This window comes from Zootoca vivipara, chromosome 12 (genome assembly GCF_965207765.1).
Source record: "Zootoca vivipara chromosome 12, rZooViv2.hap1.1, whole genome shotgun sequence".
NCBI classification, from domain to species: domain Eukaryota; kingdom Metazoa; phylum Chordata; class Lepidosauria; order Squamata; family Lacertidae; genus Zootoca; species Zootoca vivipara.
In genome coordinates this window covers 30,434,982-30,450,070 of record NC_142595.1, presented here as the reverse complement: position 1 = coordinate 30,450,070, position 15,089 = coordinate 30,434,982, and the positions used below count along the sequence as shown (strand labels likewise).

Below are 15,089 nucleotides of genomic sequence, written 5' to 3'. Positions count from 1 at the left end.
ATGGAGTATGCTGCAGGGGATGAAGTCAAACTGCTGGAGAATTGCAGCTTCTGCTGTGGCTACAGAGACCAGTAAATTGTAACTGCTGCTCACATCAAGTTTTTGCTCCATAATGGAGGTCCTGGGATGCCCAGACCACAAGACACAGCCCTCGACTTCACTGATTTTGTCCAAAGGAAAGCAGAGCAATGCATTTGGCACCAGCTTGGCTGCAGGAATTGCCTGAAGGAGGCATGCAAGGCCCCATCCAATCATTTTAGGGACTCCAGATTTGTATAGAGTTTACTCGCTCCTTAGCCTTTTCTTCACCCAAAGATGTCCTGCAAGGTAGGATTTACTCTGGAAGCCTTTCTCATGAATGAGTGTAGCTGCAAGGCAGCAGTGGTTTAGGATCAGTTTTCCTTCTCCTGAATGAGCTACCTTCCCAGGTTGGTGAGCCCCATCTGCCCTTCATTTCCTTCTGCATGTGGAGTAACCACCTTCTTGACCATTGGACCAGGCATCCCCAAACTGCAGCCTTCCAGATGTTTTGGCCTACAACTCCCATGATCCCTAGCTAACAGGACCAGTGGTCGGGGAAGATGGGAATTGTAGTCCAAAACATCTGGAGGGCCGAAGTTCGGGGATGCCTGCATTGGACCCACTATTGGTCTCCTCTACTCAAATCCGTTGGAGCCTGTCTTCATGTGCAAGGGAAGCTCCTAACTCAGGCATCCCCAAACTTCGGCCTTCCAGATGTTTTGGACTACAATTCCCATCTTCCCTGACCACTGGTCCTGTTAGCTAGGGATCATGAGAGTTGTAGGCCAAAACATCTGGAGGGCTGCAGTTTGGGGATGCCTGTCCTAACTCACTGAGGGTTTCTTCTTTGACGATCACTTGTAGCTGAGTAAGATTGTCTTCCATGAACACAGTTTTAACAGTGAGTCAGTAAGTGACTGTGGAGGCCAATTTTGGACCCACACACCCTTCCACACACACCCTTCCACAGTGGGGACATAGGTTTCCAGGTGGGAGTTGATCATGGTGAGGGTTTGCGAAGTGTGCCTCGTAGCATGTTTCTCCTTTTGTCTTGAGTTTGAGTGTCTTCAAAGCCCATGACACCTTTGGTAAAGGCTGTTCTCCAATTGGAGCGCTTGCAGGCCAGTGTTTCCCAGTTGTCTGTGTTTATGCTACATTTTTTAAAGATTTGCCTTCAGAGAGTCTTTAAAGCTCTTTTGTTGACCACCAGCATTATGCTTTCCATTTTTAAGTTCAGAGTAGACTAGTTTCTTTGGAAGATGATAAGCAGGCATCCGCACAGCATGACCAGTCCAACAAATTTGATGTTGAAGAATCATTGCTTCAACAATGGTGATCTTTGCTTCTTCCAGTACACTGGCAATAGTTCACCTGTCTTCCCAGGTGATGTGTGAAAATTTTCGGAGACACTATTGGTGGAATCTTTCGAGGAGTTTGAGAAAGTGGTCAGCGTTTCACAAACACAGTAAAGTTGGTAGCTTTGTAAACAAGCATTTTGATTTCCCTGCGGATGTCCCGGTCCTCAAACACTGCACTTCAATCGGGAGAAAGCTGCTGAGGGTTGGAGACCCAGTGGCTATCCTCACCTGGTTTAGCTGGCCAGTCGAAGTTTTCCCCCCAGGGTGTAGAAGATGCTGTCACATGCTGACAGCTTCTCAGAGCTGCAGGTGAGAGCCAAGTACAGGATGGGGAATAAAGGTGGACAAACTACCTCAGAAGGAGCATGGTGTGTCCCCCACTAGAGATGCTTTTGTTGTTTAGTCATTTAGTTGTGTCCGACTCTTTGTGACCCCATGGACCAGAGCATGCCAGGCACTCCTGTCATCCACTGCCTCCCACAGTTTGGTCAAATTCATGTTAGTAGCTTCAAGAACACACACTAACCATCTTGTCCTCTGCCGTCCCCCTCTCCTAGTGCCCTCAATCTTTCCCAGCATCAGGGTCTTTTCCAGGGAGTCTTCTCTTCTCATGAGGTGGCCAAAGTATTGGAGCCTCAGCTCCCTCTCCAAGATACTACCCCTCCCCTAACACCCCATACATCCTCAAGAAATGTGGATGCAGGAGATGTCACAGGTTACCTAAGAGACTGGGGCAATAAATAATGTATATTACTCACCCCTGATTTTAACCCTCCTAGAAACCTTTTCCAGCTCATACTGGTTTAAAATAAGAGTAACCGAATTGAGACCCATTTGTATCCAAATGCACACAGGATCACAGCTTAAGTTTCTCAGCAGAGCTTAGTACAGTACATCCAATTTTCCACCCTGAGCATGTTTCCTGCAACTCTCTTTTGCCTTCACCTCTCTTGAATTTAATGTGAATAGAGTAGCATTTAGTAAAAGAAGAATTCATAGCTCCCAATCCAAAGGAGAGCTGAAGAAAACAAGCTCTTGTGGTCTCAGGTCTCTTGTGGTCTCTTGTGGTCTCAGGTAATACCGTATGTGGTGGAAATAAAGCCTTTGATTAAAAACTAGCTTTTTTTATAAAAAACAACAACTGATTCTAAAGAAGTGGAATAAAAAACATTGCCTCTTCAGTGGGGGGATAATGTTGGGAAAGTGGAGGGTAGGCAGGCTTTGCAAAGCCGAAAAGCTGGGGCACTGGTGGGCCAACTTTCAGCCCCTGCTCACCAAGTTGCTAAGCAATGTTTTGAGTCAACAACTCTCAGTGGTCAACTTGGCTGGGAAGGGAGACATTGTGAGGTCACAATGGCCAGTCTCTCTTAAGGCAGGAATCTGCAGTACCTTGACCACTTTATCATTGAAGAGGGAAGCAGTGATGTCTCCCATCCCATCCCAAACAGTGCGGAAGGCAAAGGTAAGAGGTGTGTGAACCCAACTATTTTCTCTTTTTTTTTTAAAAAAAAAAATATTTTTATTAATTTTCCAATTAAAACCAATTATATCACATTCAATATTTCAAATTATACACATATATATATCAATCAGACCGAATGTTATGCCAAATCATCTAAAGAATTTTTTATTTGGGTTCCCATGCTTCAAGAAATTGGGAATTCCTCGCAACTGTCCACTGCCGTCTTTTTTCTAAAGTTCAAATCGTCCTTCAAGTTCATAATAATCCAGATCTTCCCCTTACAGTCACATAGATGTTTTCCACTTTCACGATTGTTTCCCAGCTGCTGATATAAATATCAAACAAAGTCTCACAGATGTTCTTTCTCCTGTGTGAGTTAATCAGTCCAGCCTCCCCATAAATCTTCTTAATGGAGCTCCTGTTGCGTTGAAGCAATTCGAAGTAGCGCCATCTTAAAAAGCTCAAATCACTTTCGCTTTCCTCTCATGGCCATGAAAATTTACGATCATTATAGAATTTACAGCTTTTCCAGGCAGGAGACCCAAACATCAAACCATAGACTCTTGGTAAATTAATGGATCTCCTTGCCCTATAGCTGAACTTAGCTTCAGGTCGCTGCTCCAATTTAAAGTGCGTCACAGCTCATAAATCCTCCGAACGCATTCAGAACTCCTTCCGTCCGACTAGGGGGGGGCTTTTCTCATCGGCAACTCCACATCTTTAAAAAAATATGCTCAGTAACAACAGTTATAAGGTTCAACTCACACAGTCTTTTGCTTCTCTTTCACTCCAAACAAGCCAGGACATCGCGTCCGGGAAGGTACGAGGCAACAATATGAAGAAAAAAAATAAAATAAAAACTCACTCCCCTTATCGCTCCGTCCCCATCAATCCTTCTTCCAGATGCAGTACAATCTTTGACTCCTCTCACTCGGCAGCATAAATTTCTCAGCAGTAAACAGCGCTTCTTTCCCTCCTTCTGAAGTATGTCCATAGATTTAAGCCTAATTATCTTCTTTAACCATGGAAATCCCCGCCATGCAGATTAGCGTCCGGGAGTCCTGGCCCTTGTAAGTGCTCAGCCCAAGCTCCCCCCACTCCAAAAACAGTCGGAGTGGGTCTGGGGGCAACTATTTTCTCGTAGAGTTGAGCAAATGCTGGAGCTTGTGCTCATCTCGCTCTATAGGCCAAGGAAGCCAGCATTTGTCCGCAAACAGCTTCCGGGTCATGTGGCCAGCATGACAAAGCTGATTCTGGCAAACCAGAGCAGCGCACGGAAACACCGTTTACCTTACCTATTTATCTACTTCCACTTTGATGTGCTTTCGAACTGCTAGGTGGGCAGGAGGTTTTATGTATCTACTCAGAAGTAAATCCTATTAAGTTCAATAATGCTTACTTCCAGGTTTGCAGCCTTAGTGTGTTGACTACTATGCATCATCACATGATTCAGCAGAATTTGTCTGCAGCAGTTATATAACTATTGAGTTATACCCCTACAAAAACCGAATACTTATTATAAAGCATGTCTATACAGAATACTTCATGCGGCTGCAGTCATATCACTCTACATAGAATATGTCATAGGAGTCCAGGGCATTAGCATTTCAATACAAAACATTTCCACTACTACTGCGTCCTTGCTTCTACTCTTCTGTTGCCTAGATTCTATTTCCTCCCCTTGGTGTTGCATTAATCTATATCATTGAGCCTGCATATGATAACTATACCCTCTTCCACTAAGGAGCAGCAAAGAGTCATGGTCAGATCAGGGAAACAGGTTGTTTCTGACTCTCTTGCACATGGTGCCACAGTGAGTAGTCCTGTGGGGAAGAAGAAATAATAGAATTGTAGAGTGATTGTGTACCCTGTAATTATTTCATATCACTGTGAGCAATGTGGATTTCCAGGGGCCTTTCACACAATCAGTAAACAAGTGACTCAGAGCTTATATAAAAGATCATAGTACTATTCAGTGCATGGGAGAAGTAGGGGTAGGCAGAGCTACAATGGTCCAGTCTAGGAAATTCTCCCTTGAGGAGAACGCAGGGGAGGGTCGATGTATCTAAACAATCAATGTTCTTTGAAGAGAGGGTGCTGGATCACAAAGAAGATGGAAACAGGGGCTTCTGTTTCATGGCAATAGGATTTGCCTTCAAAATGGAAATGAATGGTTTTTCTTTGCTCTTATTGTTGCTGCTGCTTCAAATTGAATGCAAGGCACATATTATGTGCAGCATGAGAGAACCTTTCTATGTCCCACATGAGTATAATCAGGGAGGTGATTTCATCATTGGAGAGATTACTTCTCAGTTCTTCTTATTGTTTGAACCCATTTCCTTCATGGAGCACCCAAGGACAAAGCTTATCGATCAAATCCTGTAAGGAAATACTTTTATTTCTACGGCATAAAATTAGGCAACATAGTAACAAGTTTGTCCTCATGATCTCTATACAGTCATACCTCATGTTACGTTGCCATGTTATGTTTTTCCAGGTAGCGTCCTGCGGTGACCCGGAAGTACCAGAAAGGGTTACTTCTGGGTTTTGCTGCTCGCGCATACACATTGCGCATGTGCACAAGCACCAAATCATGCCGCGCACCTGTGCAGATACGGCGCTTCAGGTTGTGGGCTTTTCACATTGTGAACGGGCCTCCAGAATGGATCCCATTCGCAACCAGAGGTACCACTGTATACTGGTTTCAGGTCAAAGCCAGCACTTGACCATGCTGCAGTTGTGGAGAACGTATGAGGTATTACAGCACAGAAAATACAGGATGGTAGAGAACTGTGGTTTGTTTTATATAACTCCTAGTCAAAGTTGAGCCAAATTAAAACAAAACAAGATGAAAGCATCCACAACTGCTGTTTTTTGAAACATCGGTACTGTTGACCATAGGAGTTCTTGCTTCACTTGTTCCTAGTCATTAGTTTGTTGCTGATGTGGAATATTTATTAACCTTCTAATTTTCTAAATGTTGACAAAGAACCTGGTCAACACAAAAGGGCTAGCGTAACTGAGGATGCAGCAATAAAGGGTAAAAGAACACTGTAGAACAGTTGGTAAGTTGTGTATTTTTGAAAGTATTATGCGGATGGCATGTGTGCAAAGTTTTACTTTATGTGTGCAAGTTATGAAAACGTGTGCATATATGTGAATGGACACAGAAAGGTATTCAAACGAACAACAACCCACATACATCCAGAATTCTTTATGGTTCCTGTGTGTTTAAACTTTTAAAAACAAATGCTAGTGATGTATGAGTGTGAATGTACCAGATGATAGGTGTGGGGTAGCACCAGGTACCTCTGCTACATAAGTATCTTAACTGTGATGATGATATACAGTGTCATACCATGAAACTGGTTTTCAAAAAGTAGTCATAAAGACTTGCAAATTGTTTAGGAAGTTAAGAATAGGTATTCATTGCTTCATATAAATTCTTCTTCTTCTTCTTCTTCTTCTTCTTCTTCTTCTTCTTCTTCTTCTTCTTCTTCTTCTTCTTCTTCTTCTTCTTCTTCTTCTTCTTCTCTTGCTTATTTTAGAGCAGTGCCAAAAAACTATCAACATGTCTTGGCTTTCCTATTTGCCGTGAAGGAGGTAAATGAAGACCCCAAAGTTTTACCAAATGTCAGCCTGGGATTCCATATTTATGACAGCTACTTCAATGCAAAAATGACTTATCAGAACACCTTGAATGTTCTCTTTAATTTGAAAAAGATCATACCTAACTACAGCTGTGACGCTGAGAAGAATTTGATAGCTGTTATTGGCGGACTTGATTCTGAAACCTCTCTCCATATAGCCAACTTCTTAAGCATCTATAAGATTCCACAGGTAGGATACACTTGTTAGTGTCATAGCGGGAAGAGTAACTGTGTCACAAAATTAGCACACGTGCCATCATTTCCATGTGCAAATTATTGTTTTGGGGTAGAGAGAGACAGATACACATTTGATTGGCAAAAAATATACAAGCCTTGTTTGTTTTCCAAGAAAAATACATATTTTAAAAGGACATCTGTACATACCCTCCATGGCATGCAGTAACTCCTCAATTTCAGTATATGGATCAATTCTAACACTTTATAGAAAATGCCCCCTGCAAATGAATAATATTTGCTAACCTTTTAAAAGTGCAGGAGGAGTTGGTCCTGTGATATTCTACGTGGAAAAAATATTCTGCTTTGGAGACAGGATTTAAACAATTAAAGGTTCCTTCTGCTAAGTAGGGTTCCTATGATTTTGTGCTTTAAAATGTAAAACTAGCACTGTATCTCCATCCCCCCCTCTCACACACAGAGAAGAAAACTGCTTAAACTCCAGACATTCCATTCAATTTCTATCCTACTTCCCCAACAATCAGCATTCCACAGTCAATGAACACATTGTGTCCTAACTGGGCTGTTTTAGGAGGGATACATTCTGGGGAATGTAACTATCCCATTTGATTTATAATGTTCTTCATTTTGCCTAGGTCACCTACTGCTTTTTTGCTCCATTGATGAATGATAAGGCCGAGTTCCCTTTTGTTTATCAGATGGTTCCCAATGAAGTGCAGCAATACAAGGGAATTGTCCACCTATTTCTGCGTTTCCAGTGGAAATGGATTGGGATCATTGCACTGGATGATGAAAAAGGAGACAGATTTGTGCAGAACCTAGTGCCACTGCTTTCACAGAATGGCATGTGTTCTGCCTTCATTGATAGACTTCCATTCATCACTTCCATGGATAACATGATAGAAATTTTTTATTTGTCAAGACCTAGAGAGAGCATGGCCCTTTTCCTAACCAACACCAAAGTCAATGTATTTGTCTTAAATGCTGATACTTTAACCATGTTAATGCTGAAATGGTTTCTATACCTGGCACAAACGGAAGACTTGACAGAGGCAGCAATGGGTAAGGTATGGGTTATGACAGCCCAGTGGGAATTCTCATCACATATATATTACAGGAATTTGGATATTGACTTTTTCCATGGAGCTTTGTCATTTACATTGAACTCCAATGAAGTGTTTGGCTTCCAAAAGTTCCTTCAAGTTCTAAATTTTCACTGGCCGAAAGGAGATGGCTTCATTAGGGTATTCTGGGAACAGGCATTTGGCTGTTTGTGGCCAGGTACCAAACTGGGTAAGGAAAGCATTGACATATGTACTGGGGAGGAGAAACTGGAGAGCCTTCCTGGGATATTTTTTGAAATGAGTATGACTGCCCAAAGCTACAGTATCTACAATGCTGTCCATGCCATAGCACAAGCTCTACATGCCAGGTACTCAGCCATAGAGAATCGTAGGACAGCGACAGGGGGTGGAGCCAGTCTGGAGCCTCCCCACCAGCAACCTTGGCAGGTAACAGTTTGCATATCATGAGCCGGTGAATGTTATAAAGCAGGGGTCAGCAAACTTTTTAAGCAGTTGGCCGGTCCACTGTCCCTCAGACCTTGTGGAGGGCTGGACTATATTTTGAAAAAATATATGAATGAATTCCTATGCCCCACAAATAACCCAGAGATGCATTTTAAATAAAAGGACACATTCTACTCATGTAAAAACATGCTGATTCCTGGACTGTCGGCGGGCCGGATTTAGAAGGCGATTGGGCTGCATCCGGCCCCTGGGCCTTAGTTTGGAGACCCCTGTTATAAAGTGAAGGGTCTGAGGGTTCACCTAGGCAGGGTTAGCCCCAGAACATTGCTTCTTCCTTGAACCTTTGGAATGTTTATGAGCTTCATTTGATCATCTCACCTTTTAAGGTAGACTAGAATTAACCTAATCTTGCACACAGGAGACTATTATTTATTAGTCTCGTTTTTGCACTCAGGTGCCTCAAAACAACTTACGCGGTAAAAATAACAATGAAAGAGATTGAATTTTAATACTGATTGTTTGCCTGAGTAGCTTACTCTCCTCGTCGGTTCATGGCTGAGGTAAAATTTAAACCTTGGCAAAAATAGCTACTGTGCTACAGTGAGCTGTCCGATGTTGCGGCAATTCACAGATTAAGGCCTTTCAAATTCTTCCTGCTTTTGTAGGCAGTTTGGATAATATGGGAGAGATATGACATGAATCTCAATCTTTAGTTGATTTCTTCCTATCACTGGAGCATAATGGGATCCCTTTGGATTTTGTCTTCCTCCTCCTTAAGAAGTACTCATTAAATACTCGCTCAGAGTCTCTTTCTCTTGATGGTAATCTATGTGATCATTGGTAAGAGGTGTGTCAGCAAAATCCCATGCAGCCTATTTACTCTTCTTGAGTTGTTTTGTTGATCCATGAATTGACTAAACTAAAGAAATGTTCATTCAGTGTGCTACCTCTTTGAATGGATGTGGACTTCCTGTAGATCTCTGGTGGACTACTATGAAAAACAGGATGCTAGACTAGACAGGCTTTGGTCCGAACCAGCAGAGCTATTATGTTATTATTTGAATATATCTCACAGTTCCAGGAATCAGACCAGATATATTTAAAGCTTTTGGATTTGTCAGTTTATTTGATAGTTTTAACTTAATTTTACCAATCCCTTCCCCCCCCCCTCTCTCTGTAAGGACAATTTTGTAAAATCAGGAAAAAACCATTTTGGGGTTCTTTGATTCTGGTATGTGACTGTATGGAACGGAAATGTGAAACATTGTCTTTTAACTTAAGAATGAGTGTTAGTTATACATACATAATTATACCTTCCTTCAGTACTTGAAACAGTCAAATATGTTGAGTTTTGTTCAATTATGTTTAAATTAATGTTAAAAGGTACATGATAAATCAGCTAAAAATAATTTAACATACTGGCAGGTTTAGTTGCCATTTCCCCCCATCAATACATTTTACAGTGTTTAGGCTTTCATACAAAGTAAAGAATTTTAATGCAAATTAACCTTATGAAAATGGGTCAGATCTTTCCCCTAGTGTGCCATCCCCATGGTCCTCAGTTGCACACCTGAGAAGAGATAATCTGAATGCTGCTTAATTCCATGCATGTAAGCAAATATCAAATGTCTGATTTTCTAATTAAGTCCAGTAATCATTCACATGATTTTTGCCTATGAATAGTGAATTACATGTGCTTGAGTTACATTTGGACAACAGTGAGGGTGAACCTAATTCATTGGATCAGAGAAGAAATATTATCTGATCTGGACCAGTGACAACATGTCAGAATTTTATATTACAAGAAAAGAATAATACTTCACATATCTTTAAATCCTTGAAATATATATATTTCTGAACAAGTTTGGCACCTTTTCCTCCTCCTAGTCATTTTCTGGGATTTCCCTCTCTCAATCCAGCTTCATCCTTTTCTGAGGAGCATCTCATTCAACAACAGTGCTGGGGACACCATTTATTTTAATGAGAAAAACGAACTAGCTGCTGGATTTGATATTACGAACTGGATTACTTTCCCAAACAAATCCTTCCTAAGAGTGAAATTGGGAAGGATGGATCCACACGCTTCACCAGGCACCGAGTTCACCATTAATGAAAGCATCATCACATGGCACAAGGATTTTAATCAGGTGGGATGTGGTTGCATGTAATAGAATCAAAAGGCATACTGAGGAGAGCCCCTCCAACCCCAGTTTCCTCCTTCAGTTTCTCCCTCCTTCTTCTTTGTTGGGGCCTGCCAAGCCTACCTGGTCCTGAAAGCACTGTGGTGTGCTTCTCTCATCATTTCCCTTCCCACCTTCCAAACCACCTCACACAAACACGCACAAGTAACGCTGGGTGTGACAGAAGCAGAGGTGATCTAGTCAGTGAACCCTTCAATGGGCTCCTCATCAAACCATTCAGACCATCTTGGACCCTATTGTCAGGGGGACTCCCTACAGGGAGCCTCCCCCAGTCATCCTGACCAGCACTTTGCCCAGCGACAGCACAAGCAGTGAGTCGGGAGGAGGGAATGAGGAATGGAGAGGTTTGGAGAGAGGGCTCAGTGAGGTGTCTGAGCCCTGGCAATGCTATGGAGAACAGAGCATGCCGGAGGGGCTCAGAGACGGGTCAGAGCCCTGGCACTGCTCTGGTCAAGGGTCAGCGGATGAGGGACTCAGTGAGATGTTGGAGCCCAGGCGCTGCCCCAGCCAGCAAGAGGGGAAACCCTCCTTCCGGCGCCCAAATTGTGGCGCGCTCCCACACGTAGGGTGAAGGGGCGGCGTTTTGGGGTGCCCAGGCTTTTATGCTGGCTGAAAAGCAGGAGGCAGCCATTGCCGGGTTCTGGATCAGACTAGATGGTCATGTTCTCTGTTATCTCTGCACTGTAAATAGTTTGCACAATAAAACTCTTAAAGACAGTGCGGACTGGAGCGTCTTTACTCAAGAGTAGCCACAACAGTCCCCTGACACCTATGATTAGCAGCGGAAGCTCTGTTGGTGGTTCCACCACTGGGTGTTGACCCGTGAAAGGGCTTTCTTGCTAGTGGTTTCCCATTTGTGGAATATCCTTCCTGGTGAGTTGTATCTGTCTCCCTCATTAGTGGCATCCAGGAAGAATTGAAACAAACCAACCAACCAACCAACCAACCAACAAACAAACAAACAGTCCAGTTCACCCAGCCATTTGCTGGTTTTCAGCAAACTTGAAATTGTCAGTTGTGAGGGTACATGACTATTTCCTAGATGTTTCTAAATGGTTGGGAGTATTGTGGTTAGGGAATTTGTGCCTCCACAGCATGCGTCCCCTGCCCCTAATCTCTCTCCTGATTCTACGATGTGTTACCAACCCTGCAGCGAATTTTCCTTTTGTTTTCTTTATCTTACACCCAATTATGATAGGCTGTGCAGTCCATGTTGCCACCTTAAGGCACAGCTAGGTCAATCTTCTTAATTTAGCCAGAAGCTGGTTTGGAGGAAAACATTTCAAAATGCAGTATTTTGTAAGAAATGGCATGATAAATATGGATTGTAGCTAACATGTGTACACTGCTTTCCAAACTCGCTTTGGGAGTACCCTGGATGCAGAGTAAAAGGGAGTATGCACACAGCAATAGTAATTACGTTCTTCCTGGAGGGCAGTGCTAAGTGCAAATTTCAAAGGGTAGCTGTGCATCTGTTCACAAATTATTTCAGAAAATGCAAAGTTGATAAATTTGGCTTTAAATGCATACTGAATCAAATTTTCCCCCATTCATATTTATGAGCCACATAACTGCCTTCTGCCTACAAAATTCTCTTCCTTGGTTATGTGTCCATTTGAAGTCAGCATCCTGTTACTCAAATTTGAAGAGAGCCAGTTAGAAGAAAACTGAGTCATCTTACTTTCATTTTATATGGCTAGGCCCTGCCACTTGCTGTGTGTAATGACAACTGCTATCCAGGCTACAGCAGAAAAAGGAAGGAGGACAAGCCGTTTTGCTGCTATGATTGTGCTCCATGTCCAGAAGGGAAGATTTCAGACCAGAGTGGTAGGAGACAAAATGGTTGATTATACATATGAGAAAGTGGAGGGGGGCTTGGGAAAGACCAAGTGAAAACATAATTGAAAAAGTTCCTATTAATCTCTGTTGTCACTATTCTCTCATCCAAGGGAGATATTTCTTCTATGAACCCCTTTTAGTGATTATTTTGCCTTGATTTGGCATAACTAATTTTGGTATACAGGATTTGTACTATGAAATACTTAAAAATTCTGCTTCATTGCACTGCAGAACTTGATTGGACTAAGAGGGCACTTGACTGTGAAAGTAATTTTTCAGCCAGAGAGGAATACCACTACTGTAACATGTACCTTTTGCATAAGCACCAAGTGTTGGTCTATATATATATATAAATGTAAAAGGTCCCCGTTCGTACGCGTCCAGCTACCTCTGAAACCGCTTGATCGATTGCATTGAAATTTTCACACAACGTTCCATTCCACTACGTGGGTGTTTGTATAAACTTAGATTGGACAGATGTCACACCTGTGAGAAGTTAGAACATGTTTTCTAGAAAAAAAGTCAAAGCAGCACAACTGAGGATGCCTCAGCTGCTGCCATTGGCTGCGGACTATCTGTGACATCACAATAGCATGGCATTGCCCAGCATAGCACAGCCAGGGGAGCAGGCCAGGCCCAATATGCACATGGCATGTGTGGGTGGAAGAGAAAGAGGGGTCAGGTTGACAGGTGCCATCACACAGGAGGAAGATGACCAGAGATGACCAGAGAGAGCTGGAGGGAAGATGACCAGAGATGACCAGAGAGATGGGAGAGACCACAGACAGAGAGGTGTTGTGCCGTCCGGGGTGTGGTACAGGGCTGAGGTGAGGAACGGGGGCACTGAGTCGAGGTGGGGCGTGCCTTTCGGGAGGAGGAATGCGTTGGGGTGGCCGGTGCCCTTATGCAGAAGGAATATGACGTCAAGCGGTGGGAGGACCAGAGACAGGGGTGTGCGGCTGGGGTTGGGAAGGGGGATGCTGAGTGGACGAGGCCCGTGCCTTATGGGAGCATGAATGGGTGGGGACGGGGTGGGGGGATTTGCCAGAAAATGCATGCGAGAGGGAGATAGAGAGTGCTCGGGGTGTCGGGTGCCGTCACACGGGAGGAAGATGTCATGCAGCGGGGGGACCAGAGACAGGGGTGTCTCAATGTCATGTGGCTGGGGTGGGGAACGGGGATGCTGAGTGGGGGAGGCCCATGACTGAGCCACAGCAACGCATGACCGGGTACAGCTAGTTGCATTATAAATAAGAAAATATGTAGCAGGAATAATTGCAGTGGATTGCATCCACTGTATTACGTGAGAGGAACTCTGCCCATGCAACTCTGACTACCATCCAGTATGATTAAAAGAGTGAAAAATGATTTCCCCCCTTCTTGCAGATATGAATGACTGTGTCACATGTCCAGAACATCTGTATCCAAAGAGGGACAGGACTCAATGCCTTCCTAAGATTCTAAACTTTCTGTCTTATGATGAACCTTTGGGGATCATTTTAGCTTTCTTGGCACTGTTTTTGTCTCTGATCACATCTGTGGTGCTTGGAATCTTCATTAGGTTCCAGAACACCCCCATTGTCAAAGCCAACAATAGGAACCTCACCTACTCTCTGCTCATTTCTCTCCTGCTCTGTTTTCTCTGCTCCTTGCTGTTCATAGGCCAACCTCAGACACTGACCTGCCTCCTACGGCAGACAGCTTTTGGCCTCATCTTCTCTGTGGCAGTTTCTTCTGTGTTGGCCAAAACCACCACTGTGGTTCTCGCATTCATGGCTAGTAAGCCAGGAGGCAGAACGAGGAAATGGCTAGGGAAAAAACTGGCGAACTCAGTTGTTCTTTCTTGTTCTATTTTTCAAGCGGGGATTTGTATGTTGTGGTTAGTCACAGCTCCTCCATTTGCATACTTGGACATGCACTCTCTAGCTGAAGAAATTGTAGTGGAATGTAATGAAGGGTCTGTGACTATGTTTTACTGTGTTCTGGGCTACTTGGGATTAATGGCACTAGTAACTTTTGCTGTGGCTTTCTTTGCAAGGAAGTTGCCCAACACATTTAATGAAGCCAAATTCATCACTTTTAGCATGCTATTATTTTGTAGTGTTTGGGTGACCTTCGTGCCAACCTACCTGAGCACCAAGGGAAAATATATGGTGTCTGTGGAGATCTTTTCTATCCTGGCTTCCGGTGCAGGATTACTGGGTTGTATTTTCTTTCCAAAATGCTATATAATTATTCTGAGGCCCAAGCTGAATAGCAAGGATCAAATGTTAGTAAGAAATAAGTAAGTATGTCTATAATGGTCAAAACAGAAGTCCTGCTGTTGATTGTTTTAAGCCCCAATAGAGGAGCAGGATGATGCTGCATTTATAAAAGATATTTTATTTGTGACAGAGGTAGCAACTGCAGAAAACTGAAAACAATGCCCGAGTTGAAAACTTATTATTTAGTGTGCAGTCCTATGATTGTCTACTCAAAAATAAATTCTAGGGAGCAAAATGATGCTTATACCTAGGTAAATGGGTTTGACAACAATATAATTTGATGTATTTATATCATGAAAATGTCACTGAGGAAAGGTTTTTTAGAAAATTGTTTCAGTGGCATGCTCATTTTTAAAAGCTGTATATGTATGCTTATCTCTGGTTTTTAAAAAAGACCATAATGCAAAAATGTCCATAATAAAATCTCATACCTTTTTTTTTTTGCAGGGAAACTGTTCAACAGACAATTGTTATAAAATGCATATGTAATATAGGATTTATTGCTATTTATTTATATATAATAATATATCTGCTGTCCTTTGGAATAAAATAAAATTTCTGTTGCCAACT

The 15,089-nt window shown here is 42.8% G+C and overlaps 1 protein-coding gene across 1 annotated transcript; it reads left to right on the top strand.

Annotated features, from left to right (window-relative positions):
* LOC118094693 (vomeronasal type-2 receptor 26-like) lies at window positions 1-14,667 on the top strand. Its single transcript, XM_088654657.1, has 5 exons — window positions 1-71; window positions 6,390-6,681; window positions 10,135-10,362; window positions 12,117-12,243; window positions 13,642-14,667. Exons 1-5 carry the CDS (start codon window positions 1-3, stop codon window positions 14,541-14,543), a joined length of 1,620 nt encoding a protein of 539 aa, XP_088510783.1. The 3' UTR covers window positions 14,544-14,667.
* The last annotated feature ends 422 nt before the right edge of the window (window positions 14,668-15,089 follow it).